General features: G+C 44.4%; 1 protein-coding gene across 2 annotated transcripts; it reads left to right on the forward strand.

Annotated features, from left to right (window-relative positions):
• Positions 1 to 85: 85 nt before the first annotated feature.
• LOC106571041 (dihydrolipoyllysine-residue succinyltransferase component of 2-oxoglutarate dehydrogenase complex, mitochondrial) lies at positions 86 to 21,764 on the forward strand. 2 transcript variants are annotated; one of them, XM_014143684.3, is made up of 15 exons: positions 86 to 428; positions 4,853 to 4,886; positions 12,029 to 12,071; positions 12,310 to 12,374; positions 12,475 to 12,549; positions 12,669 to 12,724; positions 13,117 to 13,225; positions 14,706 to 14,834; positions 14,975 to 15,054; positions 15,242 to 15,339; positions 15,610 to 15,740; positions 16,124 to 16,197; positions 17,410 to 17,493; positions 18,425 to 18,592; positions 18,770 to 21,764. In XM_014143684.3, the coding sequence occupies exons 1-15, from the start codon at positions 294 to 296 to the stop codon at positions 18,902 to 18,904; spliced, it is 1,416 nt and encodes a 471-aa protein (XP_013999159.3). In that variant the 5' UTR covers positions 86 to 293; the 3' UTR covers positions 18,905 to 21,764. The 2 variants fall into 2 exon arrangements, with proteins under 2 accessions (XP_013999159.3, XP_013999160.2); XM_014143685.3 differs by having other exon boundaries at positions 12,475 to 12,538.
• Positions 21,765 to 23,259: the final 1,495 nt, after the last annotated feature.

Raw genomic sequence — 23,259 nt, forward strand, 5'->3', positions numbered from 1 at the left:
TGTCTAGTTGTACATCATTTATTTGGGATGAGCTATCTCCCCTATCATAAAAACGACATTGGTTTGTCCCTCGTTCTTTCCTGTCGGGGCAGTCGGCAGCAGTCATAGCTAGATGAGATCCATCTTTTGTCAAATGAACGTCAAAAATAGACCGTTTTATCTAACCCTAACCTAATGATCCTAAACTTGCCACGTTAATTATCTTATTAACACACTGCGTAAATGCTCCTAATCTGCTGCTACGAAAAGTAAAATCTGACGTTCATTTGACAAAAGATGTATCCTTTCTAGCCATGACCCAAGGTCCAGGTTTTCTGAACTTCCGTACTACTTCCTTGGTCGGTTTAGCCACCGCTGTTGACGCTATGTTATCGCATTCCAGATGTCTTTGCAGGATACTTGGGCGCTCTCTGTCTGCTCTAAGTCAGGTAGGAGAGAAATACCAATTCAATTTCCACGTGTACCGAATAGTTGGGTTCGGGAAAGGTTTTTTCCCAAGGCCGTAACGTTAGCTACCAGGGAATAGGCCTTAGCCCAACCCAAGGACAGATTACCACTTGTCCCGTATCTAGCTAAACTGCTAAGGAAATGGCTTGCGTTTCCCTCTTAATAAACTATATTTATGAAATATACATATTTGCATAGCTAGCTGTGCATAGTTGGTAGGAATATCACTAGTACAATTCACTTAGCTAGCTAAGTGAATTATTTGAAGATCGAACAGAGAACTAATGTTAGCTCAATCGGTGACGCTAACGTTAGCTTGCTAGCTAGCGATTCTGAGCGTATTTGCTAACTAATTAGCTAGTATTGCTAACATTATTGGTTTTCTAACTCTGGGGTCAAGTTTGTTCGTTAGCATGGCTTTGCCGGTTAACTAGTTAGTTAGCTAGCCTAGCTACCATGAGATTGCTAGCTAACAAACTAGCCAAATTAACTATGTTATTAGCTAACTAACGTTACGGATGTGAGTGTGACTTGTCAGGCATGTAACACGGATCTAATGCCTTAGGTCAGTGGTTCCCAAGCCTTTTCGGTTGTTGTACCACCAACTGAATTGTGCTCTGCCCGGGTGGTACCCCTGAGGTAGCCTACCCCCTCATATGCATTTTACTGTAGTAAGCCTATGGTCTCATGAGTTTTCTCAAGTACCCCTGGTTGGGAACCACTGCCTTAGGTAGCAACGTTAGCTAGCTAGCTATACACATTCACATCATTGTCGAGCCACAACGCTCATGCACAGATTGAAGCGAGTTATTACCCAGCTAGCAGTATTTTACTTTCTCGTCCATTTTTACAGCTTGACCTCTGTTTGAAACCTATGCTAGAAATAGCCCTTGTCATGCCATGCATGAACTAGCCTTGTGTGTAGTTTAGCGAGTCTTCAGGTGTCTCTGCAACCCCTATTTTCACCTACACCAACTTACACAACCTAACCTATGCCTTGGCCAGTGTAAGCATAACTATAGCTAGCTATTCTTTGAATATTTCACACTGACCCACTACCAGATAGCTAAGAGAAGAGTCAGATTTCTATGCCTATGACAAATCATTAGCTACTTGATTGAGGTGTTTGTGTTAAACACTATGACACACACATTACTTTCCCGAAGAGGGTTTATTCTAGCTCCCCGTTTGAGTAAACACACATTGCCAAACTAGTTTGTTGTCAATGGCCTGATCAGAGCTAAGCCTAAGGCCAATACATAACAAGAAAGAGGGGGTTAACGTGTATCAATGGGGAAGGAAAGAGGGGCAGAACGTGTATCGGAGGGGAAGGAAAGAGGGGGAGAACGTGTATCGGAGGGGAAGGAAAGAGGGGGAGAACGTGTATCGGCGGGGAAGGAAAGAGGGGGAGAACGTGTATCGGCGGGGAAGGAAAGAGGGGGAGAACGTGTATCGGCGGGGAAGGAAAGAGGGGGAGAACGTGTATCGGCGGGGAAGGAAAGAGGGGGAGAGCGTGTATCGGGGGGGAGGAAAGAGGGGGAGAGCGTGTATCGGAGGGGGAGGAAAGAGGGGGAGAGCGTGTATCGGAGGGGGAGGAAAGAGGGGGAGAGCGTATCGGAGGTGACTCACTGATTATCTGTCAGTTCTGTGGCATTGAACTCCTGCATGTTATTACGGGTAGCCTAACGGTTAAGAGCATTGGGCCCGTAACCAAAAGGTTGCTGGTTCGAATCCCTAAGCCAACTAGGTGACAAATCTGTGTCCATGAGCAAGGCACTTAACCCTAATTGCTCCGGTAAGTCTCTCTGGATAAGAGCGTCTGCTAAGTGACTAACGTGTAAGTCTCTCTGGATAAGAGCGTCTGCTAAGTGACTAACGTAAGTCTCTCTGGATAAGAGCGTCTGCTAAGTGACTAACGTGTAAGTCTCTCTGTATAAGAGCGTCTGCTAAGTGACTAACGTAAGTCTCTCTGTATAAGAGCGTCTGCTAAGTGACTAACGTAAGTCTCTCTGGATAAGAGCGTCTGCTAAGTGACTAACGTAAGTCTCTCTGTATAAGAGCGTCTGCTAAGTGACTAACGTAAGTCTCTCTGTATAAGAGCGTCTGCTAAGTGACTAACGTAAGTCTCTCTGGATAAGAGCGTCTGCTAAGTGACTAACGTAAGTCTCTCTGGATAAGAGCGTCTGCTAAGTGACTAACGTGTAAGTCTCTCTGTATAAGAGCGTCCGCTAAGTGACTAACGTAAGTCTCTCTGGATAAGAGCGTCCGCTAAGTGACTAACGTAAGTCTCTCTGTATAAGAGCGTCTGCTAAGTGACTAACGTAAGTCTCTCTGGATAAGAGCGTCTGCTAAGTGACTAACGTGTAAGTCTCTCTGTATAAGAGCGTCTGCTAAGTGACTAACGTAAGTCTCTCTGGATAAGAGCGTCAGCTAAGTGACTAACGTAAGTCTCTCTGGATAAGAGCGTCTGCTAAGTGACTAACGTAAGTCTCTCTGGATAAGAGCGTCTGCTAAGTGACTAACGTGTAAATGTTATTGGAACATGTAGGGACTCATTACTGAGATGCAGAGTGACCATTAACTATTTGCAATGTGTGCCACCCAACCCCTCTTTTTATGCTGTTGCTACTCTCTGTTTATCATATATGCATAGTCACTTTAACTATACATTCATGTACATACTACCTCAATTGGCCCGACCAACCAGTGCTCCCGCACATTGGCTAACCGGGCTATCTGCATTGTGTCCCGCCACCCACCACCCGCCAAACCCACTTTAACGCTACTGCTACTCTCTGTTCATCATATATGCATAGTCACTTTAACCATATCTACATGTACATACTACCTCAATCAGCCTGACTAACCAGTGTCTGTATGTAGCCTCTCTACTGTATATAGCCTCTCTACTGTATGTAGCCTCTCTACTGTATGTAGCCTCTCTACTGTATGTAGCCTCGCTACATGATGTGCAATTTGCACCGTTTTGTGGAAAAGTGAACCGTTGAACTGAACGCACCCCAGTTCTTTTGTGGTTTTGAACTTTACCCTTTGACGTCAAAGCTGTTTGTGGCCTATAGGAGATATTTATAGTCCTATTAAAGAAATATGTTTTTGTTGTCACATACACCGGATATGTCAGCCATAGTAGTACGGCGCCCCTGGAGCAAAGTAGGGTTAAGTGCCTTGCTCAAGGACACAATACAGACATTTCACCTTGCCGGCTCAGGTAGTGAGCCAGCAACCTTTCGGTTATCGGCCCAACACTCTAACCGGTAGTCTACCTGCCACCTATAACTATAGGAGGTAGTGTGGGGTCTATAGGAGGTGGTGTGGGGTCTATAGGAGGTGGTGTGGGGTCTATAGGGGGTGGTGTTGGGTCTGTAGGGGGTGGTGCGGGGCCTGTAGGAGGTGGTGCGGGGCCTGTAGGAGGTGGTGCGGGGCCTGTAGGAGGTGGTGCGGGGCCTGTAGGAGGTGGTGCGGGGCCTGTAGGAGGTGGTGCGGGGCCTGTAGGAGGTGGTGCGGGGCCTGTAGGAGGTGTGGGGAGACAGTTATAGTCCTGTAGGAGGTGGTGTTGGGTCTATAGGAGGTGGTGCGGGGCCTGTAGGAGGTGGTGTTAGGAGGTGGTGTTGGGGCCTGTAGGAGGTGGTGTGGGGAGACAGTTATAGTCCTGTGGGAGGTGGTGTTGGGTCTATAGGAGGTGGTGCGGGGCCTGTAGGAGGTGGTGCGGGGCCTGTAGGAGGTGGTGCGGGGCCTGTAGGAGGTGGTGCGGCCTGTAGGAGGTGTGGGGAGACAGTTATAGTCCTGTAGGAGGTGGTGTTGGGTCTATAGGAGGTGGTGCGGCGCCTGTAGGAGGTGGTGTTAGGAGGTGGTGTTGGGGCCTGTAGGAGGTGGTGTTAGGAGGTGGTGTTGGGGCCTGTAGGAGGTGGTGTGGGGAGACGGTGTTGGGGCCTGTAGGAGGTGGTGTTAGGAGGTGGTGTTGGGGCCTGTAGGAGGTGGTGTGGGGAGACGGTGTTGGGGCCTGTAGGAGGTGGTGTTAGGAGGTGGTGTTGGGGCCTGTAGGAGGTGGTGTTAGGAGGTGGTGTTGGGGCCTGTAGGAGGTGGTGCGGGGCCTGTAGGAGGTGGTGTTAGGAGGTGGTGTTGGGGCCTGTAGGAGGTGGTGTTAGGAGGTGGTGTTGGGGCCTGTAGGAGGTGGTGTGGGGAGACAGTTATAGTCCTGTGGGAGGGCGTTATAGGATATAAACACAACGGCGCTGTATGCTATTTGCCTCAACTGCTACAGATTCAAAGGAAACTTCATGGAAGCACACATATAGAATTAATATGTAGGACTATTGATTCTGAAGCAGCCCAGTGGAGAATTAAACAGGATATTTATCTTTCTCCCTTCAACATTTATTTTCAGGGTAATAATGTGCTGGCTGGAAGGACTGCTTCAGGTGAGTAGGCCTTTCTCTCTCTCTCCTTCTCTGTTCAGGTCGTTAGGGTTTAGCGTTACAAGGACCTCTTTGTTAGCGCACACCGTAACGAAAACAAGCTTCCCTCTTTAGACAAGTCCAGGTAATCCCGTCCAGGTAAGCCATTAACTGTTTTCAGTCCTTTTTTTGTTTTGTTTTGTGCCTGATCAACACGGCCCACCCAGGACTAATGTAAGATGATGGGCCTTTATTATGGTTTATAAATCTGATAAAACATGCTCTGTGTTACGAACCTCTTTGGCCCAGCGGTCTAGGGGGGATGGATACGAGACCCGTAACATAAATCATGCAAATTATAATCGTGACATGTAACAGTGAGAACCAAAAACCACAGACAACTGAAATCTACCGTCAAACTCAAAAGGTTTATTTTAAACACACGGTAAAGGGGTGTGGGAAAAGGGGCTGAGCTGGACCCAAGCAACGAAACAATAATCCAAAACCACCCCTAAGCTAGACTAGCCTATTTCAACAACAGCTAGCTAACTAACCAAAAATACAGTGGGTGGTCCGCCCAGTTCTAACTATGGTACTTAGACACAGTATTCCTACGGGTAATGTATGCCCATGGGCGACTTGTCTTGGTACCCCCTTTTCCCACCAAACAAACAAACAGTCAAATAACAAAACAATACTCACAGGATTACCGGACAAATGTGACATGTAGTTTGCAAAAACAAAAGAGATCAATACAGAGAGAGAGAGACACGGGGAGATAGAGAGTGGACACAAGAGCGAATGAGCACAAAGATTGATCACAGAGTGAGAATGAGCTCGCGAGATAAAAATGAGCTCCGGGAGAAAACAACTGACTGGGTTTTTAAACCAAGGGAAAGGGACTGTGATTGGTTGAGGGAGAAGGAACAGGTGTCTTCTGATTGGGGACTGATGATTGTCACCTGTGATGGGGAGAAGGAGAGAAAAGAAAACACACAGGATACACACTTGTATCCGTAACACTCCCACCCTTAAAAGAGCAACCCCCAGGGGGGATTGCGACTAAAAGTATGTACACAGTTTATACAAAAGTATCTACAATGAATACTCACAAAATCAAAGTCAATCTTCCGAAACATACAAAAATTATTACACACGAGACAAAGCATCTGCTAACATATTTTCAGAACCCTTTTTGTGGCAAATCTCCAAATTATAATTTTGTACAATAAGAGCCCAACGCATAAGGCGCTGGTTCTGGTTGTACATACGGTGGAGAAACACTAAGGGGTTATGGTCCGTATATACAGTCACAGGTAGGGCACTAGACCCTATGTACACCTCAAAATATTGCAGAGCTAACAACAACGCTAGAGCTTCTTGCTCGATGGTGGCATAGTTTGTCTGACATTTGTTAAATTTTCTGGAGAAATAACACACCGGATGATCCAGTCCACTCTTGTCCTGCTGAAGTAGAACAGCACCAGCACCTCTGGCACTAGCATCTACCTCAAGTTTAAATGGTTTTTCAAAATACGGAGCTGCAAGTACAGGGGTATTACATAATAGTGCTTTAGCAGTTTCAAAAGCTACCTTACAGTCCGGGGACCACACAAACGATCTTGCCGGACTGAGCAAATCGGTCAATGGAGCAACTACCGCAGAGAAGTTTTTACAGAAGCTACGGTAGTAGCCAACCATCCCCAAAAAGCGGCGTAGCTCTCGTCTGGTGGTAGGCGCAGGGAATGCAGTGATAGCCAAGACCTTAGCATCAACAGGGCGCACCTGTCCATGGCCTACCTCTTTGCCGAGATAGGTAACAGTGGCCTTCCCAAACTCGCACTTTGCCAAGTTCAGGGTTAAAGAAGCAGCGGCCAAACGTTCACATACTACCCTTAGAGAGTTAACATGATCTGTCCACTCAGATGAATAAATCACTAGATCATCTAGATATGCACTACAATTAGGAACGCCAGCTAATACGGTGTTAACCAGTCGTTGAAAAGTGGCTGGTGCATTTCGCATCCCAAAAGCCATGACAGAGTATTGTAGGAAGTTGTCTGGGGTAACAAAGGCAGAAATCTCAGAAGCACGTGAGGTTAACGGAACCTGCCAGTAACCTTTTAAGAGGTCCAACTTAGTTACATAAGTAGCAGCACCAACAGTGTCAATACAGTCGTCCAGTCTGGGTAACGGGAAAGAATCTGGCAATGTGACAGAATTTACCTTTCGATAATCCGTACATAACCTGGACGTACCATCAGGTTTAGGAACCAGAATGCAAGGAGAACTCCAAGGGCTTGAACTTGGCGTGGCCAGGTCATTTTCCAACAAATATTTCACTTCATCCCTCATTATCTTCCTCTTAGAAGCATTGACACGATATGGGTGTTGCTTGATAGGGGCAGCATTTCCAACATTAATGTCATGTTCCAACACATTTGTGCGAGTAGGAACGTCATTAAAGAGACATGGAAAACTGTGGAGTAGCCTCACAATATCGTCGGCCTGTCCTTCCGTTAAGTGAACCAGACCTGACTGGAGAGACATCAGCATTTCTGAGTTGGGCAATCTAACACACTGCTGCTGAGTATTGCGCAACTCCAATCCATCTCCATCAACATCATCAATATGACAGTCCACTATCATAGCCGTAGAAGCAGCAGAAATAGCAGTAACTTCCGCTGTGGTTGAACCATCTACCTGGGTGATGGGTCGGGTTTGGTATGCTTTCAACATGTTAATGTGGCACACACGAGATTGCCGTTTTCTATCAGGAGTTTGAAGCACATAATCAGTTTCACTTAACTTCTTTTCAATCAAATAAGGACCAGAGAAACGAGCTGACAGTGAAGATCCTGGAACAGGCAATAACACCAGCACTTGGTCACCTGGCTGTAGTGGACGAGAAACAGCCTGTTTATCATAGTGTCTTTTCATACTTGTTTGTGAGGAAGACAGAGCTTCCTTAGCGAGAGCACAGGCTTGGTGTAGGCGCTCACGAAAGCGACTAACGTAGTCCAACACATTCTCTTCTTCCGTACACAACTCTTGGGACAAAAACTGTTCTTTAAGGACTTTCATTGGTCCTCTCACTGTGTGACCAAACACTAGTTCAGCTGGGCTGAACCCTAGGGACTCCTGTACAGTTTCACGAGCAGCAAACAAAACTAGAGGAACTCCCTCATCCCAATCTTTCTCAGATTCCAAACAATATTTACGTAGCATAGACTTCAGTGTCTGATGCCATCGTTCAAGCGCACCCTGAGACTCTGGGTGATATGCGCTTGATACACGGTGCGCAACTGACAAGGATTTTAACACCTGCTTGAAGAGCTTTGACAGGAAATTTGTACCTTGATCAGTTTGTACCACCTTAGGTAACCCGAATGTCGTGAAGAACTTAATTAAGGCTTTACTCACCACTGGAGCTGTAATCCTTCTCAGAGGAATGGCTTCGGGGTATCTTGTTGCCATACACATTATCGTTAACAGAAACTGGTTACCCGATTTTGTCTTCGGTAACGGTCCAACACAATCAACCACCACATGTTCAAATGGTTCACCTATGACAGGTATAGGACAAAGAGGAGCAGGAGGAATAACCTGATTTGGTTTTCCTGTAACCTGACATGTGTGACATGTCCGACAGAACTGAGCCACATCTTGTTTTAAACCTGGCCAAAAGAAATGTCGAAGGATCCGATCATAAGTCTTCGTGATCCCTAAGTGTCCAGACCACTGGTGATCATGAGCAAGGGATAACACATTGTGTCGAAAGGCTGTAGGAATCACTATTTGGTAAACAGCATTCCAATCTCCCTCCGCGCCACCATGGGATGTCCATTTACGCATGAGGAGATTACCATCAAGAAAGTAAGCCACATTCTTCTTCTTTACCTCTTCCAATGAGACAACACTAGAAAAACATTTAGCAAGCTTGTTGTCAACCTTCTGGTTAGCAATCAGCTGCTCACGAGTGACTGGTAACTGTATTGCCTCAGCAATAAGTTCAACATACTTCGATTCTTCCCTTGTCTGTTTGTCAGAGGTGATCAGCTTCGCAGAGGTAGTACACAACCCATCCTCTTGATCATCTTCTTTGAACAGAACAGTGTTCGACAAATCTATCACGTCACCCACTTGTCTTGCCTGAGCACGAGTGACAGCACAAGCGGGGAACACATGGGGATAACTCTGTGCCAACTCATTGGAGAGAGAGTGGTCACTTTTATCCAACACTTCCAATACGGGTACTACCTTTCCTCCAGCAATATCGTTACCCATTATAAAGGTCACACCTTTTACTGGCAACATAGGACGTACCCCCACTCTGAATATTCCACTGATCAACTCAGAGTGTACATTCACAAAGTGCAATGGCACTGGGACAAAACCCATTTCAATACCCTGAACTAACACACTGGAACCACAGTATGTATTGTCGGATAAGGGCAACACATCAGACAATATAAATGACTGTGCCGCACCAGTATCTCTAAGGATTTTAACAGGACGCTGAGATGCTTCGTCATTCGCTATGGACACAAACCCCTCGAAAATGAACGGTTCGTAACTGCGGTCGGGTACTGAGACTTTCAAACTACATTTACCCTGAGGCACTGGTTTCGTTTCAGACCTCACAACAGTACGAATTAGCCCAACACCTGTCGGCGGCTTTGCACGAATAGGCATCCCTTGTTTGCGTTTTAGTAGGAAGCAATCATTAATCATATGTCCCACTTTATGACAATAGAAACAGGGACGCTCATTTTTCTGGCGTGCTTGATATACTGCGGGCCGACCAGGACTAAAAGTAGGCAACTCAGTAGCTCTACTCTCAGTATGAGCCGAAAACACACTCTTGTGCGTCAACACAAACTCGTCTGCCAACACAGACGCTTCTGACAGGGAGGATACTTTCTGTTCATTTAGGTATACTACAATGCGTTCGGGTAAACAATTTTTAAACTCTTCCAACAAAATTAACTCCCGGAGAGAGTTGAAATCAGTTACCTTACTAGCAGCATGCCATTTATCAAACAGATTTCCCTTGTCTCTAGCAAACTCCACATAAGTCTTATTAGAAGACTTTCTATGAGACCTAAATCTCTGTCGGTATGCCTCAGGCACAAGCTCATAAGCGCGAAGAACGGTAGCTTTGACCACTTCATAGTTCAAACTATCTTCCAGAGGTAGCGCTGATAAAACCTCTTGGGCTTTACCAGTTAATTTACATTGTAGCAATAAACACCATACTTCTTCAGGCCATTTCAAGGCTACAGCTATACGTTCAAACACACAAAAATAGGAGTCAACCTCTGACTCTCTAAACAAAGGTACTAAGGCAATCTGCCTACTAATGTCAAACGTGTTGGAAGCTACAGCTGGTGAGGACGACTCACTAACAGGCACAGTAGGAACGAAGGCTAGCCTCGCTGTCTCTGCTTCCAGTTCCATTTGGCGCATTTTGAAATCCATCTGCCGCTGTTCTCTTTCTTTTTCAGCCTCTATTTTACAGATTTCCAACTGCCGCTGTTCTCTTTCTTTTTCTGCCTCAAGTTTACACATTTCTAACTGGAGATTTTCTCGCCTAATTTGGGCTCTCTCTTCTGCCTCCAGTTGAAACTGTATAGAACGGACATCCCTTCTGGCATCACCAGTTGACAGTGGGGAGAGTGGATCAAAACGGGGCAATGTAGCTGGAGCTTTAGCCTCGCCTTCGGTCTCAGACACCGACGGGCTTACAGGAGCAGCAACATCCCCTACAGGGGTAGTAGGCTCAGGCAGCGGTAACACAAGCACCTGCTCTTTCAACAATACATTTAACACTAGTTTCTTAACCTCCGCCTTAACTAAATTGTGAGAAATAGACAATGAATAATGTTCTGCCAAGGTCATTAAATCAATTTTACGACATTTATTAAACACCTCCCACAAAGGGTTATCCAAAAAGGATTTCAACTCAAAAGTAGCCATCTTGAACTACTACCAAACACAAAAGCCAACAAATAGCAAACACTAATGCTTATGACGCTCAACACTGACTAACCACACAATAACAATCTGCATGAGCGGTATGGGCGTCAGTAATGACAGATCCCGGATGAGTTCCCACTTATGTTACGAACCTCTTTGGCCCAGCGGTCTAGGGGGGATGGATACGAGACCCGTAACATAAATCATGCAAATTATAATCGTGACATGTAACAGTGAGAACCAAAAACCACAGACAACTGAAATCTACCGTCAAACTCAAAAGGTTTATTTTAAACACACGGTAAAGGGGTGTGGGAAAAGGGGCTGAGCTGGACCCAAGCAACGAAACAATAATCCAAAACCACCCCTAAGCTAGACTAGCCTATTTCAACAACAGCTAGCTAACTAACCAAAAATACAGTGGGTGGTCCGCCCAGTTCTAACTATGGTACTTAGACACAGTATTCCTACGGGTAATGTATGCCCATGGGCGACTTGTCTTGGTACCCCCTTTTCCCACCAAACAAACAAACAGTCAAATAACAAAACAATACTCACAGGATTACCGGACAAATGTGACATGTAGTTTGCAAAAACAAAAGAGATCAATACAGAGAGAGAGAGACACGGGGAGATAGAGAGTGGACACAAGAGCGAATGAGCACAAAGATTGATCACAGAGTGAGAATGAGCTCGCGAGATAAAAATGAGCTCCGGGAGAAAACAACTGACTGGGTTTTTAAACCAAGGGAAAGGGACTGTGATTGGTTGAGGGAGAAGGAACAGGTGTCTTCTGATTGGGGACTGATGATTGTCACCTGTGATGGGGAGAAGGAGAGAAAAGAAAACACACAGGATACACACTTGTATCCGTAACACTCTGTATGGATGATGACTGTGATGTCCATTAAAGTATCAAAGAGCACTGTAAGGCCTGTAAGTAGATAAATATCCCCATCATCAAGCAGCTGTTAATGTAGCAATACAGCCAGTGTTCTCAAGAATAGACTGACTCAACTGTGTTTATCACTTTGTTGATGATACTAATAATAATATCCTCAATTCCCCGCTCTCCTTCTTTCACTCTCTTTCCTCGCTCTTCCTCTCTTTCTCACTCTTTTCTCTTCTGCTCTCTCTCCCACTCAATTTTTTCCTCTCTTTCTCTCTCTCCTGTTATGTCGTTGAAGGCCTCTCCACTGGCAACAGGGCCGTCTACAGGAACATTAAGTTGTAAGTGTCTTCTCTTGGTCCTGAGTTTATCTCAGTATGTTTGGCCTTAGGCTGATGAACAAAGGTTTCACATGCATTTTTGTTTGATACAGGAAATGTTTGTTTCAATAATTATGTTTGAGAGTCTTTTAATGGGTGATGCACTGGTTTTAAACCCCTTTGTTTTACAAGAGGCTACTTCATAGGCTAGTTTATAGGCTGCTACATAATAAACATGTTTTCTTCCTCTGTGTTTTAGACGTGAGTCTCCGTCATCAATTGTTGTCTTCCACATCAGATACTTCAAGACATCTGCAGCACGTAGTATGTATTCAAACATCTCTCTAGTCTTTCTCTGTGTATTAAACAAGTTACTGTTTTAAATCAAATCTGCCTCACATCTTTTTTTCTTTTTTTTGATCAGGGGAGAAAGTTGTCACCGTCAACACACCTCCGTTCTCTGAGTCGATCACAGAAGGGGATGTCAGGTGGGAGAAAGGTAGTTTTTTGTTGGAGGGGGGAGGGGGTCTCAGGAAAATCCACTCGGCTCATGTTTACTATCTTGTTGCCATCTAGGTTTTGTGCAGGACAGTAATACCTTCCTTTGGTCTTTTCCAGCTGTTGGAGATTCAGTGAAAGAGGATGAGGTGGTGTGTGAGATCGAGACTGACAAGGTCCTGTAAACACTAAGAAGTCACATTATATAGGAATACACAATATAGCCTTTAACTGTTTAAAACATTTCCCGGGTTGGTTTTTCTTTTGGATTTTCTCCTACCATATCTATTGTGTTATATTATCCTACATTAATTTAACATTTCTACAAACTTCAAAGTGTTTTCTTTCCAATGGTACCAATTACATGCATATCCTGACATCAGGGCCTGAGTAACAGGCAGTTTACTTTTTGGCACGTCATTCAGACAGGAAGTGGAGAAAAAAGGGGCCTAGCCTTATGATGATCAGATATTTAGAAAAGTCAAGCTATCAAATACTGGACCGTAGTTTGTTTGTAATTTGACTAACTGTGTGTACGGCTTGATAACAAGAATGCGTTTTGTCTCAGACCTCGTTGCAGGTGCCATCTCCGGCGGCCGGTGTGATCACGGAGCTCCTGGTGCCAGATGGAGGGAGGGTAGAGGCCGGGAATCCCCTCTTCAAACTCAAAAAAGGAGGTACACTCTCTCCCCCCTCTCCATCTTTCTCTCTCATCAAGTGGTCAATGATTTCAAGTCTGTATGTTGGCAGCAGCCGCTCTGTGCTAGTGATGGCTGTTTAACAGTCTGATGGCCTTGTAGAATCAATAAAAGGAGGTAGACTGATTTTACTGCTTGCATCAGTTAACTGATGTGGAATAGAGTTCCATGTAGTCATGGCTCTATGTAGTACAGTGCACCTCCCATAGTCTGTTCTGGACTTGGGGACTGTGACCAGACCTCTGGTGGCATGTCTTGTGGGGTATACATGTGTGTTCGAGCTGTGTGCCAGTAGTTCAAACAGACACCTCGGTGCATTCAGCTTGTCAACACTTCTTACAAAAACAAGTAGTGATGAAGTCAATCTCTCCTCCACTTTGAGCCAGGAGAGATTTACATTCATATCATTAATGTTAGTTCTCCGTGTACTTTTAAGGGCCAGCCGTGCTGCCCTGTTCTGAGACAATTGCAATTTTCCTAAGTTCCTCTTTGTGGCTGAACAGTAGTCCAGGTGCGACAAAACTAGGGCCTGTAGGACCTGCCTTGTTGACAGTGTTGTTAAGAAGGTAGAAACTAGGGCCTGTAGGACCTGCCTTGGTGACAGTTGTTAAGAAGGTAGAAACTAGGGCCTGTAGGACCTGCCTTGGTGACAGTGTTGTTAAGAAGGTAGAAACTAGGGCCTGTAGCACCTGCCTTGTTGACAGTGTTGTTAAGAAGGTAGAAACTAGGGCCTGTAGGACCTGCCTTGTTGATAGTGTTGTTAAGAAGGTAGAAACTAGGGCCTGTAGGACCTGCCTTGTTGATAGTGTTGTTAAGAAGGTAGAAACTAGGGCCTGTAGGACCTGCCTTGTTGATAGTGTTGTTAACAAGGCAGAGAAGCGCTTTATTATAGAGACTTCTCCCCAACTACTGCATCAATATGTTTTGACCATGACAGTTTACAATCCAGGGTTACTCCAAGCAGTTTAGTCACGTCAACTTGCTCAATTTCCACATTATTTATTACAAGATTTAGTTGAGGTTTAGTGAAGGATTTGTCCCAAACACAATGCTTTTAGTTTTTGAAATATTTAGGACTAACTTATTCTTTGTCATCCACTCTGAAACTAACTGCAGCTCTTTAAGTGTTGCAGTCATTTCAGTCGCTGCGGTAGCTGATGTGTGTCGTGTTGAGTCATTGAGACAAGTGAATCCACACCCCACTCCCCTCTCTCGATCAATGGGGGAAGATTTGAACTAGACAAGATGGAAAAACATGTATTTATTTTAATTAATTCAAACGCACCGCCTGCAAATGGACACAGAGATTTTAGTAGATGCATATTTGGCCAGAATGGAGAACAAAGATAGGCAAACCTGGAACGGCCAGTATAATGGATATCAACAATCTCTGGTTCTGCCACATTGTCTGGTGTAGCAATCTGTAGCTAGATCTGAATGTCTCTTCTTCTCTGGTCAGCTGCAGCAGCAGCCAAAGCCACTGCCGCCCCAGTAGCAGAGGTCCCTGCAGCATCCGCCGCTGCCCCTCCCCAAACGCTGGCCGCCGTCCCTGTCGCCGTACCCTCCTTGGCAGCACAAGCCAAACCTGGTACGTCGTCAGCTGCTGTTATAAACAAACATTTCATTCATGTTAACTTTAGTAGAATGATTAAAACATTTAAGTGGGTTGGGGTCTCACTTAAACTTATTTTTTTGCTTAATAAAGTCTTCTTTTTTTTTTCTCTCTAGTTTCTGCGGTCAAGCCCACTGCTGCAGTACCACCAGCAGCACCACCAGCAGCAGCCCACGGGGCCAGGACAGAGAGCAGGGTACGACCTCTCTACACCAGGCCAGCTTCAGGCCAACACTCCCATACTCACAGAACGAGATGAAATAGCAGGGGTAAAGCCTTAGGCTGGTTTCAAACCAAGAGAAGTGTCTCTCTTGTTTATTGAAAAGAAATGTACAGATGCGTCCAATCACCAACCAACCGATTTTGTCTCGTTATTCGTCCAGGTAAAGATGAATCGTATGAGGCTGAGGATCGCCCAGCGACTGAAGGAGGCTCAGCAGACCTGTGCCATGCTCACCACCTTCAACGAGATAGACATGAGGTGAGACGATGCAACACAATGCTGCTGTTGATGTCCAATACAATATCACTTTATTCATCCCAGAAGGCCCAGTGGTTTCACGGATGCACGTGCCACCATACAGATGCGTAAGACATAGACACTTCAAAATGGCATGTTTTCCAAAGACCGACCCAGTCCTCTTACAGTCATTTCTCCCGCAGTAACATCCAGGAGATGGGAAAACCCCATAAAGATGCTTCCTACAGACACAGCCTGCTTTAACGCTTCTTCTTTCCCCTCCCCCTGTAGCAACATCCAGGAGATGAGGAAGCTCCATAAAGATGCTTTCTTGAAGAGACATAACATCAAGCTTGGCTTCATGTCGGCCTTCGTTAAGGCTTCAGCCCACGCTCTCATGGACCAGCCTTCTGTCAACGGAGGTTAAGACTCTCTCTCTGTCTTTCTCCCTACTAAGGTTTTCCAGAAATCCTAGTTGGAAAATTCCAGGAATAAGCAGGAAATCTGGAATCCTCGAAACTATGTCATTTACAACAACAACAGAAAATTTCACCAATTGTTAACTCTGTTTCCAACACCACAGACACTTATTTCAATGGTTACATGTTAAAGTAAACTGGCTTTGATGAAGTTAGGGTCTTCTGTTTATAGGAGGAAGCTTATACACATCAAGTCATAATAGCTTTGAGACTTCTAACTCAAATGTCTGCCAGAGAGCCCAGAATGCATTGGATTGGATTGAAACGGTAATGCTATTGAAGTAAAAAGTGAGAATGATTGATATTTGTTATTTTGCTCTTCCCAGTGATCGATGATACAACCAAAGAGATTGTTTACAGGGATTATGTCGACATCAGTGTGGCTGTGGCCACTCCCAAGGTAAGGCTCAAAGGACATGTGACCTATGCATTCTGTCTTCTCTTAACTTAATTATGAACCTACCGTAAATTCCGGACTATAAGCCGCAACTTTTTTCCCAGGCTTTGAACCTCGCGGCTTAACCAATGACGCGGCTGATATATGGATTTTTCCCGCTTTCAATTTTTTTTTCAAAAAAATAAAACACATTCTGTGACGTGCTCAGTTTTTTGGCGGCATGAAGCTTTCATTAGACCAATGAAAATGCTGAACGGGTTAAGGTCAAACAACTTTTTTGTTTACTGTTTAGATTAAATCGAGCGCTCTCAAACTTCCCATCATTCTGATTACGGCAGTCATTTTGTCACCCTCATCATGGCAAAGACACGGAGAAATGCATATGATGCAGCTTTCAAGTTGAAGGTGATTGATCTGGCTGTTGGAAAAGGAAATAGAGCTGCTGCACGGGAGCTTGGTCTTAATGAGTCGATGATAAGACGTTGGAAACAGCAGCGTGAGGAATTGACTCAGTGCAAAAAGACAACTAAAGCTTACTGCAAATTATTTTTTTGTTTTGTTACAAGCCGTGTTTCGTTAAAGCCTATTTATTTTTGTTACAAGCCGTGTTTCGTTAAAGCCTATTTATTTTTGTTACAAGCCGTGTTTCGTTAAAGCCTATATATTTTTGTTACAAGCCGTGTTTCGTTAAAGCCTATTTATTTTTGTTACAAGCCGTGTTTCGTTAAAGCCTATTTATTTTTGTTACAAGCCGTGTTTCGTTAAAGCCTATTTATTTTTGTTACAAGCCGTGTTTCGTTAAAGCCTGTGTAAAGTTCATTTGTTTCAATGTACCGGTAGGTACCTGCGGCTTATAGACATGTGCGGCTTATTTATGTTCAAAATAATATATTTTTAAAAATTCAGTGGGTGCGGCTTATATTCAGGTGCGCTTAATAGTCTGAAAATTACGGTATATATATTTTTTTGCAATTGCCCCTATTTGTCATGTCTGGGTCTAGGGCTGTTGGTAGGAGGTGTGACCTAATCTATACATTCAATAGTTTAAAAAAATATATGTATTTCTGAAGGGCTGGAGCTCCTTCAGAAATCCGGTGTTGACTTGATTGGTTGGTTGGTTGTGCCTGGTTGGTTGGTTGTGTCTGGTTGGTTCTGTTGGTGTTTTGACCACACAGGTCTGCGTCTTTTACTTGTATATGTGCTCCTCTTCACCAGGGACTGGTTGTACCAGTTATTCGCAACGTAGAGACCATGAACTTTGCTGACATTGAGAAAACCATCAACGGTCTGGGAGAGAAGGTAACAAAGCTTTGTCTGAATGGGATGAATGAGTCTCACTATAATCCACTGATGATACATCAGTTCATGAGGTTGTGCTTTACTTTTGGTCACATCAATGATAATTATATAAAATAATAACATACGCCATTTAGCAGACGCTTTTATCCAAAGCAACTTAGTCATGCGTACATACATTTTACGGATTGGTGGTCCCGGGAATCGAACCCACAACCCTGATGTTTACAAGCACCATGCTATACCAACTTTGGCACAGAGGATGAGTGCGTGACCTTGTGATAAACGGCACCAAGAAGTTTAACGGAGATCCGTGAAAACAAAAAAGATTCAACCCAAAGTGCCAACGTGATCCAATTTAGGGAACCGTTTTAGACTGTAGAGACATGGCAATTTACTCAATCCAATTTATGGAAAGCCATTTTAAAGTATTGAGACATGGCCATTTACTCAATCCAATTTATGGAAAGCCATTTTAAAGTATTGAGACATGGCCATTTACTCAATCCAATTTATGGAAAGCCATTTTAAAGTATTGAGACATGGCCATTGACCCCCTTGTGTTTTCTCCATGCTCGTAACAGTGAGCCCCCGCACATTGACTCTCTACCGGCACCCCCGCCCCCCGTATATATTGTTATTTGTTTGCTGCTACTCTTTAATGACTTGTTACTTTGATCTCTTATTCTTATCTGTAATTTTTGAAACTGCACTGTTGGTTAGGGGCTTGTAAGTAACATTTCACTGTAAGGTCTACACTTGTTGTATTCGGCGCAGGTAACTAATAAAGTTTGATTTTGATTCGTTTTGTCACAACGTCAATATGATGACATCACCTTGAGATCAAAGCTGCCAAGAAGTTCTTCAAGAAAATCAATGAAACGAATGGCATTGAATAATGACCAAGCTTGACTGCTGTGTTTTTGTCCACCAGGCTCGTAATAATTTGCTGGCTGTGGAGGACATGGACGGAGGGACCTTCACCATCAGTAACGGGGGAGTGTTCGGTTCCATGTTCGGCACGCCCATCATCAACCCACCCCAGTCTGCCATCCTGGGCATGCACGGTATCTTCGACAGGCCTGTGGCCATCGGCGGCAAGGTGGGTCTCACCCGCAGTGCATTTCCCATCTGTATGTCAACAAGTTAAATTCATCTTCATCCAGAAGTTGAATTGGACATTTTATTTTGAACCCGAAGGCAAATTTTATACATTTTAATCAACAGTTTGTTTCTAATGTCTGCTGTATAGTTATTTCTCTCTCTCTCTCTCCATCAGGTGGAGATCCGGCCCATGATGTATGTGGCTCTGACCTACGACCATCGGCTGGTCGACGGCAGAGAGGCCGTCACCTTCCTACGTAAAATCAAGTCTGTGGTGGAGGATCCCCGCTTTCTTCTGCTCGACATGTGATTCCAACCTTCCATCACTGCAGCAGGGCCACGTTCAGTAGGCACTAACGTTGTTGAGCATTACAAATAGCAGTGTTGTGAATAGAACTGTCATGACTCCCTCGTTGTACATCATGCTCCACAACGTTGTGGCCTGCTGAACTCACCCCCAGCGATTTTAAAACATCGCTCAGCATCTGTATAAAACCAACCCATCCCAAAAAACAAGCAACAGCCAAATCCATTGTTATTTACTTTAGATTGAAGAGAGAGTCCTCGATCTGTTTCTGTGACAAAGACATTATAGTTGGCTGAAAGGCACAAACAGATATGGAACTGAGGCTAAGAGAGAAATTAATGTTAAGATTATTCACTTATTATTAGTTGGTTTCATTCAGCAGTTTTTGCTCAGATTGAAATGTCAGATTGATTCAACATCATACAATGTATCACTGATTCTCTGATGAACCGACCAGGTTTGATCTGTCTCAATATTAGACTGACTCTCTGATGAACCGACCAGGTTTGATCTGTCTCAATATTAGACTGATTCTCTGATGAACCGACCAGGTTTGATCTGTCTCAATATTAGACTGACTCTCTGATGAACCGACCAGGTTTGATCTGTCTCAATATTAGACTGATTCTCTGATGAACCGACCAGGTGTGATCTGTCTCAATATTAGACTGACTCTCTGATGAACCGACCAGGTTTGATCTGTCTCAATATTAGACTGATTCTCTGATGAACCGACCAGGTTTGATCTGTCTCAATATTAGACTGACTCTCTGATGAACCGACCAGGTTTGATCTGTCTCAATATTAGACTGATTCTCTGATGAACCGACCAGGTTTGATCTGTCTCAATATTAGACTGATTCTCTGATGAACCGACCAGGTTTGATCTGTCTCAATATTAGACTGACTCTCTGATGAACCGACCAGGTTTGATCTGTCTCAATATTAGACTGATTCTCTGATGAACCGACCAGGTGTGATCTGTCTCAATATTAGACTTTTCCATTCAAAGCACTTACATCAAGAAATGGTCACATGCCAAAAAAGCGTAATGATTTTACGGTGTTCCTCTTAGCACCCAGAGGGCTTGTCAATCAGCTGTAAATGTAGTCTATCCATGCTACCGATTATTAACGCCAAATACGTGTTTTTATCATTCTAGCCTAAAGAATTGCTCAGTCGGACAAGATGAAGTCCATTCTAAATCGCCTGTTCTGCATGGCTGTCCCATGTCATGGTTCTGTACTGTATGGCTGTCCCATGTCATGGCTCTGTTCTGTATGGCTGTCCCATGTCATGGCTCTGTACTGTATGGCTGTCCCATGTCATGGCTCTGTTCTGCATGGCTGTCCCATGTCATGGCTCTGTTCTGCATGGCTGTCCCATGTCATGGCTCTGTACTGTATGGCTGTCCCATGTCATGACTGTACTGTATGGCTGTCCCATGTCATGACTGTACTGTATGGCTGTCCCATTTCATGGTTCTGCATGGCTGTCCCATGTCATGACTCTGTACTGTATGGCTGTCCCATGTCATGGCTTTGTTCTGTATGGCTGTCCCATGTCATGACTGTACTGTATGGCTGTCCCATTTCATGGTTCTGCATGGCTGTCCCATGTCATGACTCTGTACTGTATGGCTGTCCCATGTCATGACTCTGTACTGTATGGCTGTCCCATGTCATGGCTCTGTTCTGTATGGCTGTCCCATGTCATGGCTCTGTTCTGTATGGCTGTCCCATGTCATGGCTCTGTTCTGTATGGCTGTCCCATGTCATGGCTCTGTTCTGTATGGCTGTCCCATGTCATGGCTCTGTTCTGTATGGCTGTCCCATGTCATGGCTCTGTTCTGTATGGCTGTCCCATGTCATGGCTCTGTTCTGTATGGCTGTCCCATGTCATGGCTCTGTTCTGTATGGCTGTCCCATGTCATGGCTCTGTTCTGTATGGCTGTCCCATGTCATGCCTCTGTTCTGTATGGCTGTCCCATGTCATGGCTCTGTACTGTATGGCTGTCCCATGTCATGGCTCTGTACTGTATGGCTGTCCCATGTCATGGCTCTGTGTTTTGACAGTTCTATTCCTGGGGGTTAAAGGGTCACCTCTTCATGTCTAGTCTCTTGGCTTCCCCCGTTGCAGGAACTTCTCCTGCCTCTTTGGGATGATTGTCCACTGAGTGTCATTGCTCCTCTCATCCAAACCACCGCAAACATTGTTTGCATACTACATAGAATCCGATTCACTATATTAGGACACTACAAGGTTAGGGCCCCTATACAGGGAGTAGGGTGCCATTTCATAAACAGACATATCCACATTGTATTGAAGCTTTTTTTGGTAGAGAAGAGAAACCACTTCCCTTCCTTCCCCCTCTAGAGATAGTTCTGTCAGTCCATGACAAGGCAACATGCAGTGTAACACCCAGGCCAGTGTTTTGGTTCAGTCTTCAAGTCGCACAATTTAGCAGCATGCACAATTGTATTTCATGATATGCTCTTCTTCGTTGAACCCAGGAAGCAGATTCTCAATGTGCTGTATACAATACTTGTAACTAATTTGAAAGGAAACCCATTTAAAACATCCCAGAGTTTTATGTACAGATTCTCGTCTTGGGTTTTTCTTCTCCTCTCTGATTTTATCTGATGTATTTATAGTTTTCCCTACCTGGATCACAGACCCCCCCCCCCCTGTAGAGAAAGCAGAAGTACAGTGGCAAGGAAAAGGCAGATTGGTTTCAAACATCCAATAACATGCAGGTGCTGGGTACAACAAAAAAAAAACATTAAAATAACCATGAAATAAAGGACAGATGCATCATGGGTCGAAACGTTGCGCAATTAAACTGTGGGAGCTTTTATCAGTGTTCTGGTGTCGACTCTTTATTTCATAAGGAAAAGGAAGAAACCTTATGAGGAACCAGTCAACCAGACCGCGTGACTACCCTCTTAGTGGACTGGTAACGGGGTGTAATTAAAGGGGCATCTGCAGTTCAAATAATAACAGAACAGAACCCCCCCCCCCCCCCCCAAAAAAAACACTATTTCGGTAAACAACAGAGAAGGCTGGAGAAATTCCACCTTTATTTAACCAGGTAGGCTAGTTGAGAACAAGTTCTCATTTACAATTGCGACCTGGCCAAGATAAAGCAAAGCAGTTTGACAACATACAACAACACAGCGTTACACATGGAGTAAAACAAACATATTGTCAATAATACAGTAGAAAATAAGTCTATATATGATGTGAGCAAATGAGGTGAGATAAGGGAGGTAAAGGCAAAAAAGGCCATGGTGGCAAAGTAAATACAATATAGCAAGTAAAACACTGGAATGGTAGATTTGTAGTGGAAGAAAGTGCAAAGTAGAAATAAATAATGGGGTGCAAAGGAGCAAAATAAATAAATACAGTAGGGGAAGAGGTATTTGTTTGGGCTAAATTATAGATGGGCTATGTACAGGTGCAGTGATCTGTGAGCTGCTCTGACAGCTGGTGCTTAAAGCTAGTGAGGGAGATAAGTGTTTCCACTTTCAGAGATTTTTGTAGTTCGTTCCAGTCATTGGCAGCAGAGAACTGGAAGTAAAGGCGGCCAAAGTAGGAATTGGCTTTCTGTGTGACCAAAGAGATATACCTGCTGGAGCGTGTGCTACAGGTGGGTGCTGCTATGGTGACCAGTGAGCTGAGATAAGGGGGGAATTTACCTAGCAGGGTCTTGTAGATGACCTGGAGCCAGTAGGTATGGCGACGATTATGAAGCAAAGGCCAGCCAACGAGAGCGTACAGGTCGCAGTGGTGGGTAGTGTATGGGGCTTTGGTGACAAAACGGATGGCACTGTGATGGACTGCATCCAGTTTGTTGAGTAGAGTGTTGGAGGCTATTTTGTAAATGACATCGCCGAAGTCAAGGATCGGTAGGATAGTCAGTTTTACGAGGGTATGTTTGGCAGCATGAGTGAAGGATGCTTTGTTGCGAAATAGGAAGCCAATTCTAGATTTAATTTTGGATTGGAGATGTTTGATGTGAGTCTGGAAGGAGAGTGTAAATGTAACCCCACTCAAATACATAGACAGAGCTATGGATGCAAGGACTCACCATTGATGATATTCAAATTGTTTTTAAAGGGGAAGAGCAGTGAAAAATATATATTTACCTGTTTTAAAAATATATATATTTCCTCACTATGACGTTGAAATTACACTCTCAAATTGTGAAAATGATGGTCATGCCCTTTTTGTCTAAGAACTGGTTAGGAAAAAAAGTTCCTGGAATTTCAGCCTGTTCAGGTGGGATGGAACTTTTGGCCCACATCATGACTTCACAATGTGATCTGATTATAATAGACCAATGACTGTTCATCTGG

The sequence above is a fragment of the Salmo salar genome, chromosome 15 (genome assembly GCF_965601325.2).
Source record: "Salmo salar chromosome 15, fSalSal1, whole genome shotgun sequence".
NCBI classification, from domain to species: Eukaryota; Metazoa; Chordata; class Actinopteri; order Salmoniformes; family Salmonidae; genus Salmo; species Salmo salar.